This window comes from Elgaria multicarinata, chromosome 5 (genome assembly GCF_023053635.1).
Source record: "Elgaria multicarinata webbii isolate HBS135686 ecotype San Diego chromosome 5, rElgMul1.1.pri, whole genome shotgun sequence".
NCBI classification, from domain to species: Eukaryota; Metazoa; Chordata; class Lepidosauria; order Squamata; family Anguidae; genus Elgaria; species Elgaria multicarinata.
The window spans coordinates 45,858,639-45,880,995 of record NC_086175.1 but is presented as its reverse complement, the minus strand read 5'-3'; the positions used below and the strand labels follow the sequence as shown (position 1 = coordinate 45,880,995).

The following is a 22,357-nucleotide window of genomic DNA, read 5'->3' as shown; positions in this document are numbered from 1 at the left end:
CAACTGGACTTTTAAGTTAAAAGCTGCGAGGCAGCAGGTGTTTATACACATGGGGGGGATTGGATCAGGACCATGGAGGGAGGAGGGCTTTAATCCTTTTGGCCCCATGACATTTCCTCCATATCCCCCAAACTACTATTTGGCCCGTGAGCAAACAGCAACTCCAGGTGAGATTTAAAATTAGAAAACAGTCGTGGGGGGAGGAATTAACACATCCTCCTAGCACCATGTTCTTCATTCCACCTCGCCCTGTGGCCTCTTCACACTAAAAAACAGCATGATGATAGATCTCTTGTGTCACATCTAATTTGACTCACAGATGGAATGCCACTGTCAAGCATTTAATGTTAAGTACCTAGGTGAGGAGTTGGGAGTTCTAGCAGATAGTAAAGGCAATAGGAAAATCTGCGAGATATCATACATTGTGTCTCATACCTTTGCCTCCCAGCAGCAGTGGACCAGCTGCTGGACCAGCAGCTGATTTTCTCTCCCAGAGCTGAGCCCTGAGTCTAGAAGCCTGAGCTTGGCACATTTTGTTAACCATCATTTTGCAAATGTCTACATTAAGATACTTTCCAAGATGGGAAAGGTGTAGTGAATGACTGACACTTCCCCATCATAACAAATATGCTTTTTGAAACTATCTGCTGTAGCCTGCACCACAGATACACAGGACTCACAAGAAGCTTCCTCCCTTAACCCACTGCTCACATTGGAGGTGAAGAGCAAGGGGAAAAGTCATGAAGGCAAATAAAAGACCTAAGCAGGAGCTCCACAGCTTAACTATTAAATGAAAATGAAACTATAAAACTATGGATTGATGAGACTTTTCAAACTTACTTGCCCAATCTCTGTTTCAAAGGACTCCATTTGTTCTTTCAGTCTGTGGCTCTCAGACTCTAGATTGAAAAATTCAAGTCGGACAGCGTTACAATCTGCCTCTGCTTGATGGAACTTTGATTCCCATCTTTCTGCCTGTTCATTGGTCCTATGGTAACTCTCCAAAAGATCTTGATTCTCTTTTTCCTGAAATACAAAATTTGTTTTTACTTTTGACACTTGTGGCTTTTACACATTTACCACTTGAAAATACCACGCCCAGTGGGAAAGCAGGACAGCATGCACACCCCTTGAGCGTGAACAACACTTGATGCAGGGCATGGGTGCTTCCATTTGTATGTGTGATTGATTACGTGATTATTGTAAACCTTTCACTTTTTTATGAAAGATGACAGGGAGTGGCTGTATACATCACACACACATTGGGAAGAGAGCACATGGTTCTACATGCAATACATATCACCCACTATATATATAGTACATTTGACTGGTAAAAACATGAGCTGGCCCTTCGCTAACTGGTGTGCATGCAGGGCTTGGGGATGTTTGAACATTCCACAATGGGGTTGACCTGCCATGCAGGTGGAGCCTCATTCACAAAAGTTGTCTCTGCCTGATTTTGTAATTTCCTGTGCCACAAGCCCATATTGTTCAGAGGGCCCCCAACCCTTCAGAGAAGGGTTTACAGGAGGTCTATAAAAGATTCAAGAGGGAGGAAGAGACAGGAAAGATCCTTGTCCAAGTGGCCTTCTGCTCATATAACTTTGGATCCAATCCATTATGAACAAATATTAATCATGCAAATATATAAATGCACCAATGTCAAAGAACTACAAAACAATAACTAATGAAATGCAATGAAATCATGAGAGCTCAAAATCTAATGATTGCCAAAGGAAATTCATGAACAACAGGGGGTAGAAAGGTAATATTTGATCACTTGACTTATTTGAGGAAATTTTAATCAATAGCCAACTTGGGCTCTAAAGGATCTACCATTAAAAGGAAGAGACACCTGGAGTTTGCCTATTGTTGCGGGAAGTCTTGTATTGGGTTTGTTTTTATAGTCGTATCTTTTCAAAGTATGCATTTACTTTAGAATTCAGTATACTCTTCAATCTGGCAATATCTGAATGCAAATCTTCAGTTTTCAACTTCACATCATCAAGTTCATTTTCACATTTATTGAGTTTTTGATGCAGAATCTGTCAAAGAAATGTGAAGCGTTATTTTATCCATACCTTTCATATTCTCTTCATGTCTGACTGCATTTTAGAAGTAGGATCTGGTATCTAAATATTTAAAGATTAAAGTTGCGTTCTTACATGTAAAAAAGAGAGATACTAGTATTGAAGATTTGATTGTAATTCAATAGTTGTCATAGTTCAAAAACTTCATTTTCCAAACCTTTTCAAGGGCATCCTTTTCAAGATGTAAGCATAAGCAAATGGTTTAGAATAGGGGTGAAGGTATGCTGTCCAAACAGTACCTAGAACTCCAGCCCCAGCCAACTACAAGGGGTTTAGTTTTCCTGGGGTGGAGGCTATGAGTCCACATGTACAGCTCACAAGAAACAAAAATGAATTACTGAAAAACAATTTAGATAGATCTGTTAGTGTATAATGAAGCCTTTACAGCACAAATCCTTTTGAGAGGATATGCAGATGGGTGGTGGTGGTCAATCTTGAGTGGACAACTGGTTGGTGAGGAGTGTTTAAGTACCTCTCCCACTAACTGCTGTTCAATTAAAATTGCAGCCTCCCAAGGTTGCTTTCATTTTTTAAAAAATGTTGGAAATGAATCTTCATTATACTCATTTGTGTAGCGTGCACAAAGCCCCTTAAAGTCACTTAGGGCTTTGCTAGACGTGCCGGCTTATGCCGGCAGGGAGGCGGGGCCAAGGCACGCTAACGTTAGCGCGCCTCACCCAGGGTTCCAGACGTCGGACGCGCAGGGACGTCGGATCCCTGCAGCGTCCGCCATTTTATTTTTTGTTGTTAAAGGGGCCGCGTGCGCCCCGAAGCCGCCGGAGACGGTAAGTTGGTTTTTTTACCGGAGGAGGGGGGGAAGGATGGCAGGGGGGGGTGAGCGGCGCTTGCCCGGGCAATGCCTGGCATGGGGCGGCATTGCCCGGGCAAGCGCCGCTCGCCTGTTTGCTCGGGCGGCGGTGGCGCGCGGCGCAATCTCACCCGCCCTCCCCCCTTGCCATCCTTCCCCCTCCCCTCTCTTTCCCCCCCCGGGCCGATGGGCACAGCGCTCGTATGAGCGCTGTGCCAGGTCCGCGGCTTTTCGCGGCTACTCGCGAGTAAGCGAGTAGCTGCAAAAAGCCACAGAAGTCACTAGACTTCCCCCAGCCCCGGCCTGAGGCCAGAGCTGGGGAAAAGGCGCGCCATAAGCAACTTAGCTTATGGCGCGTTACAGGAGGCCTCACTGCGGCCTGGGCCCGGATTCCCCTGTGCGTCATCTGGACGCACAGCAGGGAAACCAGGTCTGAAGGCGCGCTAAGGCCTCGTCTAGGAAGGCCCCAAGTTATTAAACCATTGAGAAGGGAAAAAAAGGTCTAGACATTATCATTCTTTTAATGTTCATATATACAGTTAGTGATATCTACAGAACCCTTGCTCTTTTGCAGCTGAAAAAAATATGATGTAGATAAGCTCTAGCTAAGATAAAGAGGTCAAAGGGAAAGACTAAGGTAGGATAAATTCTATAGTTCAGAAATGTTTGCAAAAGAAGTGGGTTTCAAAAAGGGATTTAAAGGAAAGAGAGAGCAATGGCTTGGCAGACAAGGAACTTTTCCAGAACCGAATGGCGGAATATTCAGACTTTTATTATTTCGCTTAAAGTTTATTTATTTGTTTGCTTTGTACCCCACCTTTCTTCCAAAAACAGCACTCAAGGTGGCTTACAATGCCTAATAAAATTTATAAAACCAATAAAAAACACACAATTAAAAACACAACAACAACAACAACAACAGAGTAAAACCACCCACTTACAGACCAAAGAGCTGCTTGAATAAAGCAGTCTTTATCTGCTGGTGGAAGGACAGCGAGGGAGTGAACCAAACCTCCCTCAACAGGGAGTTCCATGGCCAGGGAGATGCCATTGAGAAGGCCCTCTCTTTCACAATGCCACCACCAAACATGCCTCTGAACACAGCAGTCTCAAAAGAAAAACTTTATATATGTTGCTAATACAGGTGAAATATATATTCTTCAGCTAACAATTTTACAATATATACCTGATTTTCCTGCTTAAAGCCATAAAGTTGTCCCTGTAGCCTCTCACTCTCCCGAACTAATGCCTCTTTCTCCCTCCTATTCTCAGTAAGCTCATTATTAGTATCATCCAGTAGTTGATGTAGCCGGGTAATATCCTGTTCACACCTGCGTAGTGCTTCAGTAGAATGCCTGTGTAGCCGATTTTTAAAAAATACATAATCCACATTTTATATAAAAAGTATTAATTCAAAATAAGGAAAGGCATTGATACAGAATTTCCCTATGCTATTGATTTAGACAGAAAAAGTATGCTAGTAAGCAACTATGAACACAAATGTCATATTTATTTAATACAGAGCTTAAGCTTACTTCAAAAGAGTTCTCTAAAATTGATTTCTGTTGATAATTTTCTAAACTACACAATGAAACTCAGAACATTTTAATACTGAAGAAGAGTCTATTATCATTTGCACGTTATAAATATAGAGTAGGTTAACTTGTAAGTGCTAATTCTAATAGAATAGTCTGACTTAATGAAAACATTATTTTAAGAGAAACTAAATTCAGCATCTGTTGCTTACTTTGACGAATGCTCCATATCAGAAAGTATGCACTTCAAATCTGAAATGGTCTTTTCCTTTAAAATAAATAAGCAAATTAAAATGTATTTCTCCTTAGTTAGTAAAAAGAGATGAATAAAACTACATACACCATTTATTTTTATTCCGGTTAGCTTCCTTTGTTCATAATATTTTATAAGATTAAGGCCCTTTCTACACTTGCCTTTTCCCCCCAGGATCGTCCCTGGATCACAGGCAGGGACGATCCCGCCATTTTCCCAGGATAACCGAGACCATTTTCCCAGGATAACCGAGACCGTTATCCTGGTTTTACCCATAGTCCCGGGACGATCCTGAGGACCGCAGGTGGTGTGGGTGCCTGTCCCAGCTTCTTCTCTCTTCCCCATGAGTAGCAAGAGTCAGCAGAGGGAAGGAGCCAGGCCGGGGGGAGTCCAGGGAGATCGGGGGGAGTAGGTTGGGGCTTTTTTTGTTTGTTTTTCACTTACCTTTTCTCTGGAGCGCAAATGTCACGCTTCTGTTTAGATGCCCAGGGGCGATACCAGAAGCAGGTAAGTCCGGGATTGTCTTCCCTCCCTCCCTGAAGGCCATTAGCTGTAGAAAGGGCCTAATGCTAGGTAAGGGCCTAGGCCACAGTGCAACCAGACAGTGTATTTAGTACACAATCAGCCACCTGTCTGAGGGGGAAGATCTTATCACTTCCCCCTTACCCACCCACCCAATAGTCACAAAGAGAGGTCCCTGGTAAATTTGGGACTTGGCCTGATTCAGTAAATAACTTCCTTATAATCTCAAGAGCTTATCTGAGAGTAGATCCTACAATTCAGTGGAATTTACTTCTGAGTAAACATGCTTAGGATCATGCTGTTAGCCTTTATTTATTTATTGCATTTCTATACTGCCCAATAGCAGAAGCTCTCTTTGTGAAACCTAGGCACAGTTGATATTGCTGCACGACAGAAAGAATAATACTAACTATTGTTGTCCTCTTTAAAATTTTGCAGTTTGGGGCATGATCTGGCAGACCATGATTCATACATTTAGCAGTCTTGTTTTTCTGTGGGTACTTGTGTATTGTTGTTTTAAAATGGCACAGCAGGGTACCTTCCTAATTAAACAAAGAGATCCAAAGGCCTGCCAGAGAACTTGCAGCTATAAAAATAAGTAAATATATATGTATGTGTGTGTGTGTGTGTGTGTACACAATATTTATGTGAAGGAGAAAGGCAAATCTCCAAATAGTTGGGTACGTATGGTGGACATGCACCAGTTGTGATTGCCCATGACTCACTAGTGTGTGTTCACACATTCCTTGCCTATCTGACAATCAATCAAGATTTTGTCAGTAATCCTCTCTGTACTCCTGTAACCTTCCTTCCACGTCAAACTAGAACCATCTAGGCTTGGGGGTGGGGGGCATTTTTTATTGAAGCTGTGATTTATAAAGGCTCTTGAAGTTTCCAGCTGACAATTAATTTGATCTATACCAGTTTTTACCAACATGGTGCTCTCTACATATGTTGGATTGAAACTCCCATGATAGTTGAGAATGATGTGAGTAGTAGTCCAACACATCTGGAAGGCACCAGGTTAGGGAAGGCACCAGGTTATACAATCTTACTTCCTTGATATTTTTGCTAGATATCTGCCATAATTACAGTGACCAAGTACTTTTATTTGACATTTATTTAATACCAATGTGTTGTCACAGTACATAACAATTACGAGTTCCTGGATATAAGATCTTCAAACAACATTTATATAATTTAAAAGCTAGTTTCAAACATTTTCTAACACTTCAAAGACGTCTCTAAAGGGTAGTAAATGTCTTTATGGTGGTCTAATGACCACTTCAAAATATGTTTGTAATCTAAACAGATAGGTGTTGTTTTCCAACAGGCAGCAATCACCAGAATGTTTAGCTTTGTTCATAATCTTAAATTCACATACTTTCATATTAAAACAGGACTACTAAAATATAATCCATGGGAATGTCAGTTTTCTCAGCACTAGCATATACGTCATTAAAGTAAATGGGAACTATACCTTTGACTGATATGCCTAAATCATCAGCTTTCAAAAGCCACATTTTAAGTATAAAGTTTCCTTTTTGTGTAATTCACAAAATATGTTCTTTAAGATATAAATCTTAACTCCATAAGCATATCAAACCTACTTTAATGGACAAGCTTTCTTCAAGGGTGACAATTTTCTCTCTTTTTACTTCCAAGTCATCTTGTAAAGACTCCTTTTCTGAATCCAGTTCAGCTATTGTTTGATTGAGTGTACAAATATCTTCTTGTTGGACAAGACTTTGTTTTGAAAGTTTTTCTGGAAATATCATCACAGAGTCTCATTTATTAATCCAGTTATAATAATCCATTGGCATATCAAGCAAAGTCTCTGATGAGTATACAAAACAATTATGCATATGCAACCTATTTTTTAATCTACTTTCTGATTTAATCAGAAGCTACCCTTTGGGTAAGATGAAAGCTTTTTGTTTAAGATTATTGCAATGCGCTCTACGTAGGACTTCCTTTGAAGAATATTCAGAAATCGCAGCTAGTTTAGAATGCTACAGTCAGGCTGTTGATGGGGGCCCATTAATTGTAACATACAAGTCCGTTGTTATTTGATCTCCATTGGTTTTAGTATGCTTACAAATTATATTCAAAGTGATACCTTTGAAGTCCTATAGATTATGCTTAGGGTATCTAAAGGATTACCTGCTTCCAGATATTTCTACTCGCCCATTAACATCTTCTAGATCCTCCTTCGGAGTCCTGCCACTATCTGAAGCATGAGTGGTAAGCCAGCAGGACATGACATTCTTGCTGATGGAGCCTAGTCTATTGAACTCATTCCTTTTAAAAGCGCATTTGACCCCTTCCACTGCCAACACTCCACTCTCCCCAAGTGTTGAGGAAGATTGCTAATACTGCCTTCTTTAGATGGACTGTTGATACTGTCAAATATCCAGTCACAGTTTATGATGATGTTGGTTTAGCATTGTTGGGTGTCGTTGTTGTTGTTAAAATTGATTTATTTTGATCGTTATTGTTTTTATAATGTTGAGCTGATCTGGAAGCCCCTTGAAGGGCCTAAAAGCAGCATAGAAATATTTTGTACACATATATAAAGTTCAGGGGAACTTAAAATGCTTTATGAAGAGAGTGAGAATAACTTTGCTATTGACTGTTACTATATTAAAACCATATTTCAAACAGATAGATCAGTCTGTTTCAAAATCCATCAAATTAATTCAATGTTTCATGTAAGCAAATGTAGGTCTCTATGATCCTTGGTGCAGCAAGCTGGTCTGGTACAGTCGCTTGTGAGTCAGCAACTATGCACAATGTTCCAGAAGTCCATGATTCTAATCTTATCTCATCCACAAGCTCACTAGCTGACCTTATGCCTGCCATTACTCTCCTTGCCCCAGTCCTGCATCTGCTATATGCGGAGAATAATCCTGGTCTATCTGTCAGGACTGTTGTGTGTATTATTGGGATAGTGTACATGAAACTAACAGGGATCCGCCAATGATGTCCCCTGCATACCAGAGGAGCCTGTGTCCATGGACAAAAAGGGCTCAACAGCATCACAACTGTCCCAGAGGCAGAACCACAGACAACGTGTCAAGTGAAAGAGCAAGATGACAGGGAAGCAACTGTTGCCATAGTGATAGAAATACTTCCTTCCCTTCCTGGAAAGTATGGGGTGTAATCATGGGATGGGGTACTTGTCAGGCCTGTAACCAGCTATGATTAAGCCAGACAGGTACTGGCTAAAGAGGATTAGCCTCAGAGTTCTCTAGTAGCTAGAGGGAACAAGGAAGAGCAGAAGTGAGAGCCTGGAGAGAGAGAGAGGGGATGACATGGTGATTTAACCCTCTCTCCTCTCATGACTGAGGCCAGAAGGGAGAGAGAGCCATGACTTCCACTTGCCACAAACATACTTACAACACTTGAAATGTTGATATAAATGTAAATTATTATTATGCTTTGTTTTCAAATAATTCTGAAATACCTCTAAATGACTAAATATGAATTTAGAATAAACAGCAGACAGGTCCTTAAAAGCAATGGTCAAACTTGGCCAGCATAGCCAAGTCAGCATATATAGTTTAACAGAGTAGCTGTCACAGGCGCTACTCTTTGTTTTGCCTTCTCATAAGATGCTAGGCAAATCACACATCTCTTAACTACGACTTGTTTGTTGCAGAGTTTCAGTGCTATTTGTACATAGCCTGAAGCATTTGGTTTGGAGCAGATTGATTTAATTAAACAAATGTCCATTTGTTATTTAGATACTTCCTAAAGTGAAGTGCATACTAATAGGCTGCTATAACCAAAAACACATTTGGTTGCAGCCAGCATTAGGCTAGTGAAAAATATACAAGAAGCGGCAATATTTCGATAGCAGTTATGGAGTGCTAGTGGAAACTTAGCACAACTAACACAAGCAACACCTAGCCTAATGAAGTCATAATGGCTTGTAGAACTGCCTGTGCAATAGGTTGTACAATCAAATGATTTGCGGAATCAAGGTTTGGGTTTGGCACGTGCACAAGGATGAAAACAGGTTTCCTTCAAGCAGTAGTAGCTTTGTACTAGTGGAATTACAGCACTGGATACATCCCATTGATTTATAATTAGGGTACCAGTTCTAAGCAGATTGCAGAGATCAATCTTGGAGTAACATAGGAGTGAAAGGTCACCTACAGGGATTATTGGTGACATTTGTGATGACCTTTCAATGCCTAGCCCCCAGTATCAAGCCATACCATAATTACATGAACTATTGTGCTGTATGATGACTGATGAAGATTTTTTTCTGCAGTCCATTCTATATAAAGAAAAAAAACGTAAAAGCAGCTTTTCATAAGAGGGTCATAGATCCAATTTTATGTTTATTTTGATTTCATTTTAAACCAGGTTATTTTTAAAAGAGTAATTTTCTATAGCTTAACCTTTATAAATGATTTAAATAAAATGTTTTTTTTTTAAAAAAAATGGATTAAAAATGTTTATGTACCTTGGCTTGGATAGAAACAACTACTTAAGTACAAATCATTGCTTTTAAAGAAGTTATTGTTCAACTGTTGGATACTTCCTGCTATTCAGCAAGTGACACATACGGACAATTCACATAATTATTTTTATAGCAAAATCAACCAACTTGCTTTTTAAGTGGTTCTCAGTAAAAAACAACAATCCTCCAATAAGGACTTTATTACGACAAAGATGATCATGTAACAGCTTCACAGCCTAAATTGAAAAAAATGTGCATTCCACTCCTGCAGAACTAAAAGGAAATGCTCTCTGCTATTTGCCAGGGGACCAAGGCCAACTTGGAAGATCATCATAACAAGGGTGAAGCCTAGTCTGACCTCATCTCTCAGCCAAAGGAAGAGCAGCTGCAGGGAGCTTGCTTACACCCTTCTTGCCAGAAACGACACTCAGGTCCATCTGCCTTTTGCTCTGTGACTGCTAACCTGAAGAAGCACACTCTGTTCCCATTTATCAGCCATCTGGGTTGGATGAGTTTGGTTTTTTTATTTATGTTTTATCATAATCTATTGAAAGCTGCCTTGAAGATCATTCAGTCAAAATGTGGAGTATCAATCTTCTAAATCAATAAATACACCTGCCAAGCTCTAGATCAATGGAAGGACTACTTCTGTGGGTTGACAATTTACCATTCAACATCTCCAAGTGCAGCTGCAGCTCCTTCTGTCGCCTCTTCTCTGAATGAAAGAGCTAGGAATCTTGACTTTATCAACTGTCAAGGACCATAACACAATGCCATAAACACTTTCACACATCCCCAATTCATTTACCTTTTCTGAATTTTAATTATAAGTTGCTTTGAGAGCTAAATTTGGCTGAAATGTGCGAAATAAATAACCTATCATGGCAGTCTTTACATGTATGAATATCAGTCACATATATTGCAAAAGTGGCTCTGGCCTCATCATGCCCCAATCAGATAGCCAATGGTTCACTGTGCCCTGCAACCTCCATAAAGGAAATGAAGAAATACAAGTAGTTACGATTATGTTTCTCAAGCAAGAATGTGTATAATATCTCATGTGTTGATTTCATGGTGATGTGAGAAATTGACAAACATTTAATATTTTTTTCTTTAGCGACAAAAATGAAACTATCTTTTCATTTTATTAGTTTATATCTTTCTAGAAAAAAAATATGACATGAAAAGCAACAAGAAGGAGGAGACCTTTGATGGATCCAGGAATTAGATTCCACAAAAAGCTGAACACAGGAGAGGGAATCCTTAGCAAAAGTTTTGCTAAGTTATGTATTTATAGTTATGAATTTTAAATAAAAATGTATTTTTACTCAAAGGTTATATTTTTAACTCACCAATTTTTTCATCCAGACACATTATTTTCTCTTGAATGAGTTGTAATTCATATTTTTTCTTTGAAAGTTGTCGTTGGGCCTCTGAAAGGCTCTGCTCTGTTTTTTCATTCAATATGCTGAAGATTAACAACAAGGGTGATTTAAATGCAACTTTTTATACAAATTTTGCAATAGCACTAAAAAGTGGGAGCTGATAGATGGAAACTAGCATATAGCTGGTGATTATGGAAAAAGTACCCTTATGAGTATATGATTAACAGTTAGGAAAAATTAACAGTTAGGAAAAACTAAGCACATATTGCTTACAAAGAGAGATTTGACCAAAATTAACAAGAGTGCAAGATGGGTAGTCACAAACTTAGAACTTAAGTTCAGTCAACTTAATTAAAGAGCAAGAATCAACAAAATGCAAAGTAGAATATATTTCACTATACTTTTAGACTGGATTACTCTCAATATCCCATCAATAAATCTAGCTGTAAATAATACTTGTTCAGGACGAAAACAGTTAAAATAATGACCAAAAAGGCGAAGAAAAACAATCTGTATCTAAACCTCATAATTCAATTAATAGCCTCAGTCAAATGTCAAAAATATATAACCATAAATCCGTGATTCAATACATATTTTATTTACCTCAGTGAAGCATTAGCTGCTTTTTCTCTGTTTAGCTCACTTTCGGAGTCCACTGCCCTTCTTGCCAATATTTTCATCTCCATTTCAACAGACTCTATGGTCTCCTTCATCAAAGACATCTTTGATATTTGTTCTAACCGTTCGTTGTCAAGCTGAGGCATTACAGTGACAAGAAATCATTAAGAATTGTGGAAGCTAACTTTATATACCATCCATCCAATTATTTATGTTGCCTTTTTTATATAAAGGAAAAGTCTCCATCTTCTGCAGTTGGAGTCAGCTTTCACCTAGGGGGTGAGGGTGGGGTTAAATTCCTATTGCCCCTGAAACAAAAAACAATTAACTGTTGCCTGAGATTCAGACAAAGTTGTTTTGATTCAATATTGCGAGTGGAGCACCTGAATATCCAAAGAGAGAGAAATAATATTCTTTCAAGCTGTTGTTTCAAGAGCAATTCTGTATATTTTCCCTCAGAAATAAGTCCCACTGAGTTCAATGCGGCTTACTCACAGGAAAATGAGTATAAGATTGCAGCCCTAATAAAGCAAAGAATTTGTAACAGACTATTTAAAATACAGATTTTATACAGCTCAAGGTCTTGTTAACTCTCCACACTTAACTTTATTAAATGCCCAGGAATCATTCCAGAACCATTTGTGAAGAATCCTAGCCATCTCGCAATAAAGATTATCCAAAAGGGCAACCAAAGTTGATTCATTCCCAAAACCAGGCCTGAACCCAGACAGAAATGAGTTTAGATAATCAGTTTCATCCAAGAATGCTTGCAGTTGCTCCACCACCACCCTCTCAATCATCTTTCCTAAAAATGAGGTTTTTACAATTTAAACCCTCTGTCATCTTGTCCCTGACTGCCTTCCACAGGCACAGCATCCAGTTTATATGGCACACACACACTTCATCCCCTCTGTCTCACTCTCTTAGCCAATCAGCTCATACATGCAAATCAACCATTCTCTCCCTCGAGATACTTACCAAACCATAGGTATAATAACAAGAATACACAATAATCAACATAAACTCAATATGTACAGATGTGTAATGTTACAGAGCTCCCTCAAGGGTCATCAATATTTTGAACTACTCTAAAAAGCTCTACTGGGCAGCAATGGAAGTTGCAAAATAGACCTTTTTTGTTGCCTGCACTGCCATGTCAGGTGTGATTACTGCATGTAAGCTCCACTTGCACCACCATAGTAAAACAGCACTTCTAATGGCTACTTTGGTGCAAAGAGTATGAATAATTCCTAGTCCCAGAACAAAGAAAAACTCTTCAAAAACTCCAGAATCCAAACTATTGCTACACAGTCCCCACTTACCCAAATGGTGAGAAGTCCAGGGGATGAGAGAGCATTGAATCGTTGTAATATACAAATACCAAGTAGAGCATAATGGGAGCAAAATAAGAATCTCAGAAGCATTTGAAATTGGAGGAGTCTGTCCTTAATAAGGTTGAGCCCTTATTTATTTAAAATCTCTTGCATACTTTTTAATTTTTTGTATAATATTAATATCTACCAATATATTTTAAGAGACATTTTCCTTACACTCTGAACATTTAATTCCAGCTCCTCAACTCTCTGTTCCAGATGAGCTTTCTCATTAAATGCAGTGTCTTGAGCAATCTATATCAAACAAAAATAGAAATAAAATAAATTACTGTTCAGTACCAATATTTAATCAACATTTATTAGTTTAGATACCTTGTTTAGTTTAGTTTAGATACCAATGGCCTTGGCCATTGTCTTACGTTCTAGCTATGTTGCACAAATGAGTTTGGATTAAAAAAAAATCAAACCTTTAACCTCTGTCTCAAGCTATCGCGTTCTGTTGCCATCCTTCTGAAATCAGAAATAGCTGCATCCCTTTCTGTCTCAACACGTCTTAAAACAGCCTGAGCAGTCATTGCAGTTTTAGAAGCTTTGGGGAGTTTGATTGCTTCTTTTCGCAGTCGACTTATTTCGTCCTGTGCCTGTTATGTAAAATTAATATTTAGGCTCAGATATTTGTTTAATGTGAGACAATAAATCGTTGAACTGCTCCATTTCCTTAGTGAGTCTAGCGCCAGGCACTTTCACGTCTGTGTGCTGTTGCGTTATTTCAGCTCATGTATCTTTTCACCTGTATCTCTACTGTCCCGGCAAATATATTTTTATTTCTGTGCAAATCCAGTAGTACGGCAGCCTGAAATTGCGCAATTACAATAAAACAACACACTATGCTTTCCCCTAAGATCATATTAAACAATATAAGTTAAGAGAAAGTATTACAATTAGTTTTGGTCAGGAAACCTAGACATGCCTACTCAGGAGTAAGAACCACCGAGTTGAATGGGACCAAGGCACAGGCAGCGGGGGCCTCGCTTGCCTTCTCCGTAGAGTGTTCAGGCACCCTCTCTCCCTCCCCCTTCACGACTGAGCAGTTGAGCTGAGAACCGCCCCGCCCTCCTCTTTTGTCAGTGAACCCGCCCTTCTACACACACGCCCCCAACGAAAAACAGGATGGTCTGATATAGCACAAGGACAGTAATCCAAGGGACAGAGGAGCGGTTTTATTGCGCACGTAGGGGGGGAAAACCTGGACTTTCCCCCGCTCCAAAATGAGATGGAAAAGGGAAGGGATGAGGTGAGATGAGCGCAGGACAGGGATGACGTCATATGAGTACTGTGCTGCAAAAACACAAACCAGGCATGGCGAGAATGCGATAAATCACTGGTGTGATGGAGCTCTTAGTTTCCATGGCAGGACACATGTGGAGAGGTAACCTATTCATTGTCATTCATTCTATTATATATTTTCAACATATGTAATGCCCCTTTCCATTGGAAGTGCACAAAATACTATACAATATCATAAAAATATAAAACAGACAGCAAGAGAAAAATATTTCATAAACCAAATCATAAAACTCTCAGCTATAAAAATACCATACAGATGATATAAAGATACTTGAGTACCAAAAGTTTGGCAAAACAAAAACATTTTAATGTGCTGTTTTCAACTGTACTGTGACACAGCCTGTCATGCCTCTAAGTTGAGAGAATTCCATTGCTTAGATGCCACTACTGACAAGTCCAAATTTTGATACATGTCAGCTATAACTCTGAATGGCAATCAACCCTCGGCAAGGCCTCTAGAGATGATTTTAGGGTAAACAGCTCCCAAACATTACAAGATTACATGTTTTATCAGAAATTGTTATCAAGAAGATGTTTCTTACACCTACAAAGATTACCTGATCATAAAGATGGATAATTTTGTCTCTTTCTACTGTGAGAACCTTAATGTTGCCTTGGATTTCTGATATGTGACGTTCATATTTTTCCAGCATTGACTTATATTCTTCACATTCTCTGAGAAGTTGCAGAAATTCAGGATCACAGTTATTTCCCTAAATGTTTAATGAACAAAAACTGACTTCACTTTACAATGCTTTAGATTTAGAAAAATGTTTTGATCAATAGTTCAGAAACTTAGCAGTTTAATTATATATTTTAAATTCTCCATAAAGACTATACATGCAGTACACATTGTTCTGAGCTAAACTATTCTGAAATGCTTTCTTAGGTATTGTTTATGCTATGATTTATTATATCATAACATCAAAACAAGCATTTAACTTGAAGATAGCATAACATAGGTACATATCATAAAAGGAGGAAAAGACTTCCCAACACCAGAAACATCCACTTGTTAAAACATCACCAATCAATCCTTGCATTTTGGACAACAGTGTGCCACAGAGAACAAGTGTACTGTGAAATACCCCAGAAACACCAAAGGGATACAACAAAGAATGTTCTACCCCTTTGCCTTTGGCTTTTTTGGCATCACTGTTGGGGTTTCCTTTTGTTTACTGGGAAAACGGAAGACTGGTACTTACCAAGAAGATTCCCACAATGGGTTATCTCCCATTATCAACCAGGAAAAAGCAGGGACTATGTGACTAAAACTTTTGAGTATTCTATTGATCCCAGGTTCCTCCTTGCCAGTTCTGTCCATGGCTAAAGCTTAGAAGAAAAGAGTACAGGTCGATCTCTTGGTAGGAGTAAAAGTTAAGGACAAATAGAACAAAATTATGATCACACTGTTATTGATGTCCCATAAAGAGGTCTGTCCAGTGAACGCAGAGACAGATATGCATGTTGATGAGGTAAGAGGCTCAGTAAACATTGTAGGGTGTGGTTGGGATGCCTTCCGCACACCAACCCAGAAGGAACCTTCTTGGTAAGTACCAATGTTCATTCTCCAGGTTGGTGTGAGGAAGGCATCCCACAATGGGATATGCTAAAGCTAACTTCCAATTAGGGTGGGCATATAATTTAGAGTGAACCAATCTATTATGGTGTAAGTATCTGTTGGAGAACTCTCCTTTCAAAAGAAGCATCTGCCAAGGCTTGTGTGTTGATTTTATAATGTCTGGTGAAATAATTTAGATTTGTCCAGGTCACAGCCTTGCAGATTTCTGCTAAGGGTGCATTAGTGCTTAAGGTCAGTGAAGTGGCTGCTGACCTGGTTGAGTGTGCTGTAACCTAAAGGTTTGTGGATGCATGAAGTCGTATACACTGAGGAAATGCATGGTTTTAACCATCTAGCCAAGGTAGACCTAAATATTTTCTTACCCATGGCTGTAGGATGGAAGTATATAAACAGTGAATCTGATTGTTTGGAAGGCTGTGTGTGTTTTATATCATTTTTTACCACTCTGCATGTGTGCAGCTTGTGCCAGTCCTTCTCCAGGGGATGAGAAGGATTAGGACAGAAAAAGGTAGAACCATCTCCTGTGACTTGTGAAAGAGGAAGTTGACTTTAAATATGAATGTTGGGTCGGTCCTGAGAATGACCGCATCCTTCTGAAAAATGATGAGCCCTTTTCTAATTGAGAGGGCTGAGAGTTCAGATATTCTTCATGCAAATGTGATGGCAACCAAAAAGAGGACCTTTTGTGACAGGGTCTTTAGTGGTACTGCTTTGACTCTATATATTGGACTGATTGCCTGTGCCTGTTATCTGGACTACTTCTGCATTTGCCTGAACTTAAAGCTTGTCTGCCGGAACATTGGTCTGGGGTATTACTTGGTCTTGGGGTCAGCTATATAACTAAGACTGCTACAGCCAACACAGGACAGATAATTGTATTGCTCTCAGTTCTGGCCAGTTGATGCTGTGTCTTTTCCCCCCATAAATGCCATTTGCCTTGAGTCACTTGGATGTTGCAGTGGGCTCCCAGCCTTTGAGGCTAGCATCTGTTGTGAATATGATTCTGGTTGGTTCCTGGAAGGGGGTTGTTCTCCTGTAGTTGCCGAGATCGCCACCAGCAGGGGATGTCTTGATGTGTTGAGATAGATGTACTGAACGGTGGTCCTTCTGTGTAATCTCAGCTTGGAAGGGAAGGAGGGACTTGGCCCATGGGATAATGCCTAGGCATGGTATCATTAGGCCTAGCAGGTGTGCTACTTCCATTAGATCTGTTGGTTGTTGAAGCTGTAGGTTCTTGATAGCGTTTGGAGCTTGAGTATTCTTTCCAGGGAAATAGATAACCTGTGGATGTATTGATTAGTGTTCCTAGGTGTAGAAGAGACTGAGTAGAAGTCAGGTGGCTCTTCTTTTTTGTATATTACATATCCATGACTTTTGAGGCAGATGATGGTCAGGTCCTGGTCCTGTAATGCTTTGTGACCAGAGGGGGACCTGAGGAGTAGCTTGTCCAGATATGGGTAGATATGAATACCTTTGAGCCGAAAATGAGATAATAGGGACACCAAGATCTTTTTGAAAGCTCTGGGAGCTGAGCTTTGGTCAATGGCATTGCTTTGTATTGGAAATGATGGTTTTGATACACAGAGTGAAGAAACCTTCTGTGATGTGGTGCTACTAGGATGTAGAGGTAGGCCTTCATCAGATCAATTGAGATCAGGAACTCTCCTTGTGAAAGGCTTCTCTGGTGGTTTGCAGTGTTTCCATATGAAATTGTTTGTACCTGACAGACTTCTTGAGATGTTTGAAGTCCAGTACAGTTTTCCATCCTCCATCCTGTTTTGGCACAATGAAGAAGATCGAGTAGATGCCTTCATATATTTCTTGTGGTGGTACTGCTTGCATTACTCCTATTTATAGCAGGTGCTGAATGGCTTTGGTTATGGTGTGTCTCTTGGTAGTTGATCATGATGTTGGTAAAGGAATGAAACTGGGAGAAGTTTTTTTCTCCAGAATTCTTTGTTGAAGCCAAGTCTAGGATCTAGCAATCCAATGTAGATTTTTCCCATGCTGTGAGAAAGTGCTGGAGCCTGGTGTCAGAATGGTTGACATCCTAGTTTAGAGGGATGGAAAGAAGAGGTTGGTCTGACAAAGTAGCTGGAAGAGGTAGCATTCTTGGGCTGGAAGTGCAATCTGGACCAAGCTGGTTTTGGTAATCTGTAGCTTTTGGACCCAAAGGACAATTGGTTAGTATTCCTGAAAGAGCGAAAGGAAGAGTAAGTTCTTGTGAAGATTTTTTTTGTCTTCTCTTCTGGATGAGGAAGGCATGACCTGGTGTGTGTGTGTGTGTGTTGTCTTTGATTTCTATGAGTTCTTTTAAGGCTTTCTCTCCAAACAGATGTGCTAAGGAGATGGAAGCTAAATTTGCTCTGAAAGCATTATCTAGATTCCAGTGCTTGAGCCAGATGGAGTGCCAAGCTACTGCCATAGAGTAGGCAATAAACTGAAGGGTATCTTGTGTAACACCAGCTAAGAAGGCAAAGGACTTAGGGAGCTTTCCTAGGCTCCTATATAAGGAATCCTGATTTAGTTCTTTATGATTTATGATTTCCACCCTGGCAAAATAGGAGGCAGCTGAAGCTCTTAGTCCTAATGCTGCTGCTTCATGGGCTTTCTTTAATGCAGCATCAGACTTTCTCTCTCCCTGATGTTTGAGGGGGCATCCCCATCTTTGGGCATCATTGCCCCTGAAAGTAATGCTACTACTGCTGCATCTACCAGGGGTGCTTTAAATTCTTCCATAAGAAAGATGAAAAAGGTAAGAGTTTGAAGACATTAGAAGTTTTGAGTAGGAGGAGATGAAACATAGCTCTGTCCTGGGTGAAAAGCAGGGACGAACTGGCAAGGAGGAGCCTGGGACCAATAGAATAATAAGTTTTAGTCACATAGTCCCCATTGTGGGATGCCTTCCTCACACCAACCTGGAAGAAGGTACCTGTATTTTGCATGTATTAGGTTTCAATCCTACACACACTTACATGAGATTAAAGCCCACTGACCTCAGTAAGGCTTGCTTCTAACTGTACTGAAAGACTTTAAATCTTACTAACTCCAGCCCCTTTTATATATGCATTTTGAAAGTACTAAATGATCAAGAAATCAGCATAAAGTAAATGAATGAAGGGTGCAACCCTATGTATATTAAACTAAAAGATATACCTTACTAGGTGAGGGAACCTTTGAAAAAGAACAAGAGGCGCCACGCCTAGGACTTGTAGATGTGTTACGAAGCATCTTCTTCAAACGCTCTGCTTCAGTTTTATAACAATTTCTCTCTTCTTCAATTGTCTTTACAAGGTTGTCAAGCCTTGAGGGATACCTCTGTTGTGATGTTTCAGTGTCTGAGGCTGCCTTTTAAGCCCCAAAGTAAACAAAAAACAAAATAAAAAAACATTACTATAAACATAGATTTGCAAGCAACAGAAACATTTCCATATTTCTGTCGGGAAAATACTGCACACAATTCTAAATATTTCATTTACTCTGAAGCCAGAGGTTGAATCTCTTTTTCCGCCTAAACTACCACGGCTGATTGTGTGAAGTCGCTCTCAAAATAATGGCTTGGAGAGAGTAGGAAAGCACATGGAAGACTCACAGAATGGTCTGCAGGCTTACGCCACTATTAATGTTATTACATAAACAAAAGTCTCCAGTCAGATGTAAAACAGTGGTCCACACATCTCTCAGTCCAGCAGGCCATGGTTTACTTGTTTGCTACCTTCTCTCCATTCCCCTCATATGCCCAGCTCAGCACAAGACTTCCTGGTTTGTCAAACTACTGATTGTTGTGATGTCCAAACTAGGAAATAGTGTTTTGAATGGTCTTTACAGATGGATTGCAAACCACAGTTTGGTTCTGATTTACAATCCTGGCTTGTAGAGAGAACTCAAACAATAATTTCCTGGTTCAGCCATCAAGGCAAACAGCAGTATTTAAGGGCGTCATCAGGCAAGTGTTTTATTGCAGGTTCGTTACTGCCCACTCATGGTTTTTCACGCATCCTTTTGACGATGACGTCTGCTTCCCACCCCCTCTGGTCTTTTTTCCGCAACAAAATAGATCCCAAATAGATCCCAGATCCAACTGATTTTTAAAATTAAAGCTTGCCACTGTGTCCAGGAAAAGCAGCAAAACAAAAATGCCCACTGAACGAGCTGCTGCTGCTTTCTTTCCCCATGTAAAGAAATTGTCACTATTGAAGGATAGCAGCAGGAGGCCATAGCGATAGTAGGGAAATGCAATTCCCCACCCCATCTGATGGCACTCTAAATCAGGAACACAACAGGAAAGGGGAGTGGAGAGAAACATCTGAACACATAATGTATTTCTCTTCCTATGTTTTTGCTATATTTGAATGGTATATTTGAACCGGGCCAACATAGAGAAATCTGACCAGCAATTCAAATCCTCTCCTACCCTGATGTGCAGTGTGATATCTGGAGGAAACCTCCTAAAAAAACAGCAAAGTTTTGAAAAGAATAAAAGCACTTGAAGGGATAGGGCAGATTGCTTCGTTTCAATGCTAAATGTAGAAAAATATAAATATATCCAGTTTTATCTTCCTAAGTTCTGTTTAAGATGGTTTAGGAAATTTGGTATATGATTCACTCTTTCTCCCTTGCTGCCTTCCATACATGTAACTGCTTACATGAAGTCTTTGAAACAATTCCCTTAGTCCCCATACATTTCTATAGCTAAGCTGAAGGCAACCAGGAGGGCAACCAGGAAGATCAGGGGTCTGGAAACAAAGCCCTATGAAGAGAGATGGAAAGAACTGGGCATGTTTAGCCTGGAGAAGAGAAGATTGAGGGGAGACATGAGAGCACTCTTCAAATCCTTAAAAGGGTGTCACACAGAGGAGGGCCAGGATCTCTTCTCGATCCTCCCAGAGTGCAGGACACGGAATAACGGGCTCAAGTTAAAGGAAGCCAGATTCCAGCTGGACATCAAGAAAAACTTCCTGACTGTTAGAGCAGTACGACAATGGAATCAGTTACCTAGGGAGGTTGTGGGCTCTCCCACACTAGAGGCATTCAAGAGGCAGCTGGACAAGCATCTGTCAGGGATGCTTTAGGGTGGATTCCTGCATTGAGCAGGGGGGGTTGGACTCGATGGCCTTGTAGGCCCCTTCCAACTCTGCTATTCTACGATTCTATGATTCTATGATATCACATATTCTTCCTTTACTTATTACACGGAATAAGTTTATCTTCCCACCCTGTTTATCTTCCCACCCTTCCTTCAATGGGTCTGTTCAGACAACACACTAAGCCATGATTAAGCCGCTAACCCTTTTGCAGCAAATGGTTAGTGAGTATATTTAAACCATGGTTATGTAGCCACCATAGTTATGAATGGTTCACACAACACCCTAAGTCATCATTCACACAACACGCTAAGCCATAATGTTTAGCTCAATATGCTTAAGCACTGTGGCTTAGCGTGTCATCTGAACAGGGTCACTGTCTCCCTTTTCTAAACTGTAAAATAAGTCCTACCTTCTCGTTCTTTGTAAAGTGCCATGCATGATAAAAATTCAGATGTGAACATGTACATTAAAACAACACTGTGATTAATAAAAAAAATTTAAATAAAAAATATACCTTAACAAATATAGTAAGGGCAATCTGTGCAACAAAATTGGTTTTCACACCCAGATTGTCTCCCTAGTTACAGAGCCCTAGTTAATATAATCCTCTACATCACAGAACACAGTATGAGGGGAAAACCTGCATACAGAGGCATGCCCTTGGCTATGAATGCTTGTGTGTTCCAATGAACAGATGTTTGTTGCTGGTAACTTAGGTGGGAGGAAGAGAGAACTGATTTCAGCCACCCAATTCCTCTTCCTTGGTAGGAGCTACAATGGAGCCCTTAACGTTTGTGAGGCACTTCTGTGTATTATTTAAATACACAATTGCTGCTTTCGGGGCATACATTTATGGATACTGAACAGTATCCACTATGTTTATAATGCAATCATGTTCCACACACAGCAGTGTATAGAATTGCAGAAGAAGTAGGAGTGTTTTATTGTTTATGTTTTATAACACAAGCATATGCTACAAGCCACTGTGTAGTACTGCAGTTGAAGAAGTAGGTGGTCATAGAATCATAGAATAGTAGAGTTGGAAGGGGCCTATAAGGCCATCAAGTCCAACCTCCTGCTCAATTCAGGAATCCCCCTTAAAGCATAAATCCACCTTAACGTTTGTATCCAAATTATCAAAAGAACTAATTCAGGTGTTTGATATTGCGTAATAGCCCCCAATCTTATTTTTTTACTTAAAAAAGTCCATGTGCACCTTTGCAGTTGTGCAGGTATGCAGGATTAAAATTTAATTCTGTTATTATTCACATATTTTAATTGCAGATTTCCTGCCCTCAAAACCCATAGTGAGAAGAAGGTGGGGA

The 22,357-nt window shown here is 40.0% G+C and overlaps 1 protein-coding gene across 2 annotated transcripts in view; it reads right to left on the bottom strand.

Moving 5' to 3' along the window:
- Nucleotides 1-22,357, bottom strand: part of TSGA10 (testis specific 10) — a 43,762-nt gene that overhangs the window by 12,400 nt on the left and 9,005 nt on the right. For both annotated transcript variants that reach the window (XM_063126281.1, XM_063126282.1), the window contains exons 5-15: nt 19,102-19,293; nt 14,921-15,076; nt 13,484-13,657; nt 13,233-13,310; nt 11,668-11,819; nt 11,032-11,147; nt 6,819-6,973; nt 4,646-4,701; nt 4,085-4,253; nt 1,935-2,045; nt 841-1,026 (exon numbers count right to left, since the gene is read on the bottom strand). In XM_063126281.1, the coding sequence (XP_062982351.1) occupies nt 841-1,026; nt 1,935-2,045; nt 4,085-4,253; nt 4,646-4,701; nt 6,819-6,973; nt 11,032-11,147; nt 11,668-11,819; nt 13,233-13,310; nt 13,484-13,657; nt 14,921-15,076; nt 19,102-19,293 (1,545 nt within the window). The remainder of the gene's footprint in view (nt 1-840; nt 1,027-1,934; nt 2,046-4,084; nt 4,254-4,645; nt 4,702-6,818; nt 6,974-11,031; nt 11,148-11,667; nt 11,820-13,232; nt 13,311-13,483; nt 13,658-14,920; nt 15,077-19,101; nt 19,294-22,357) is intronic.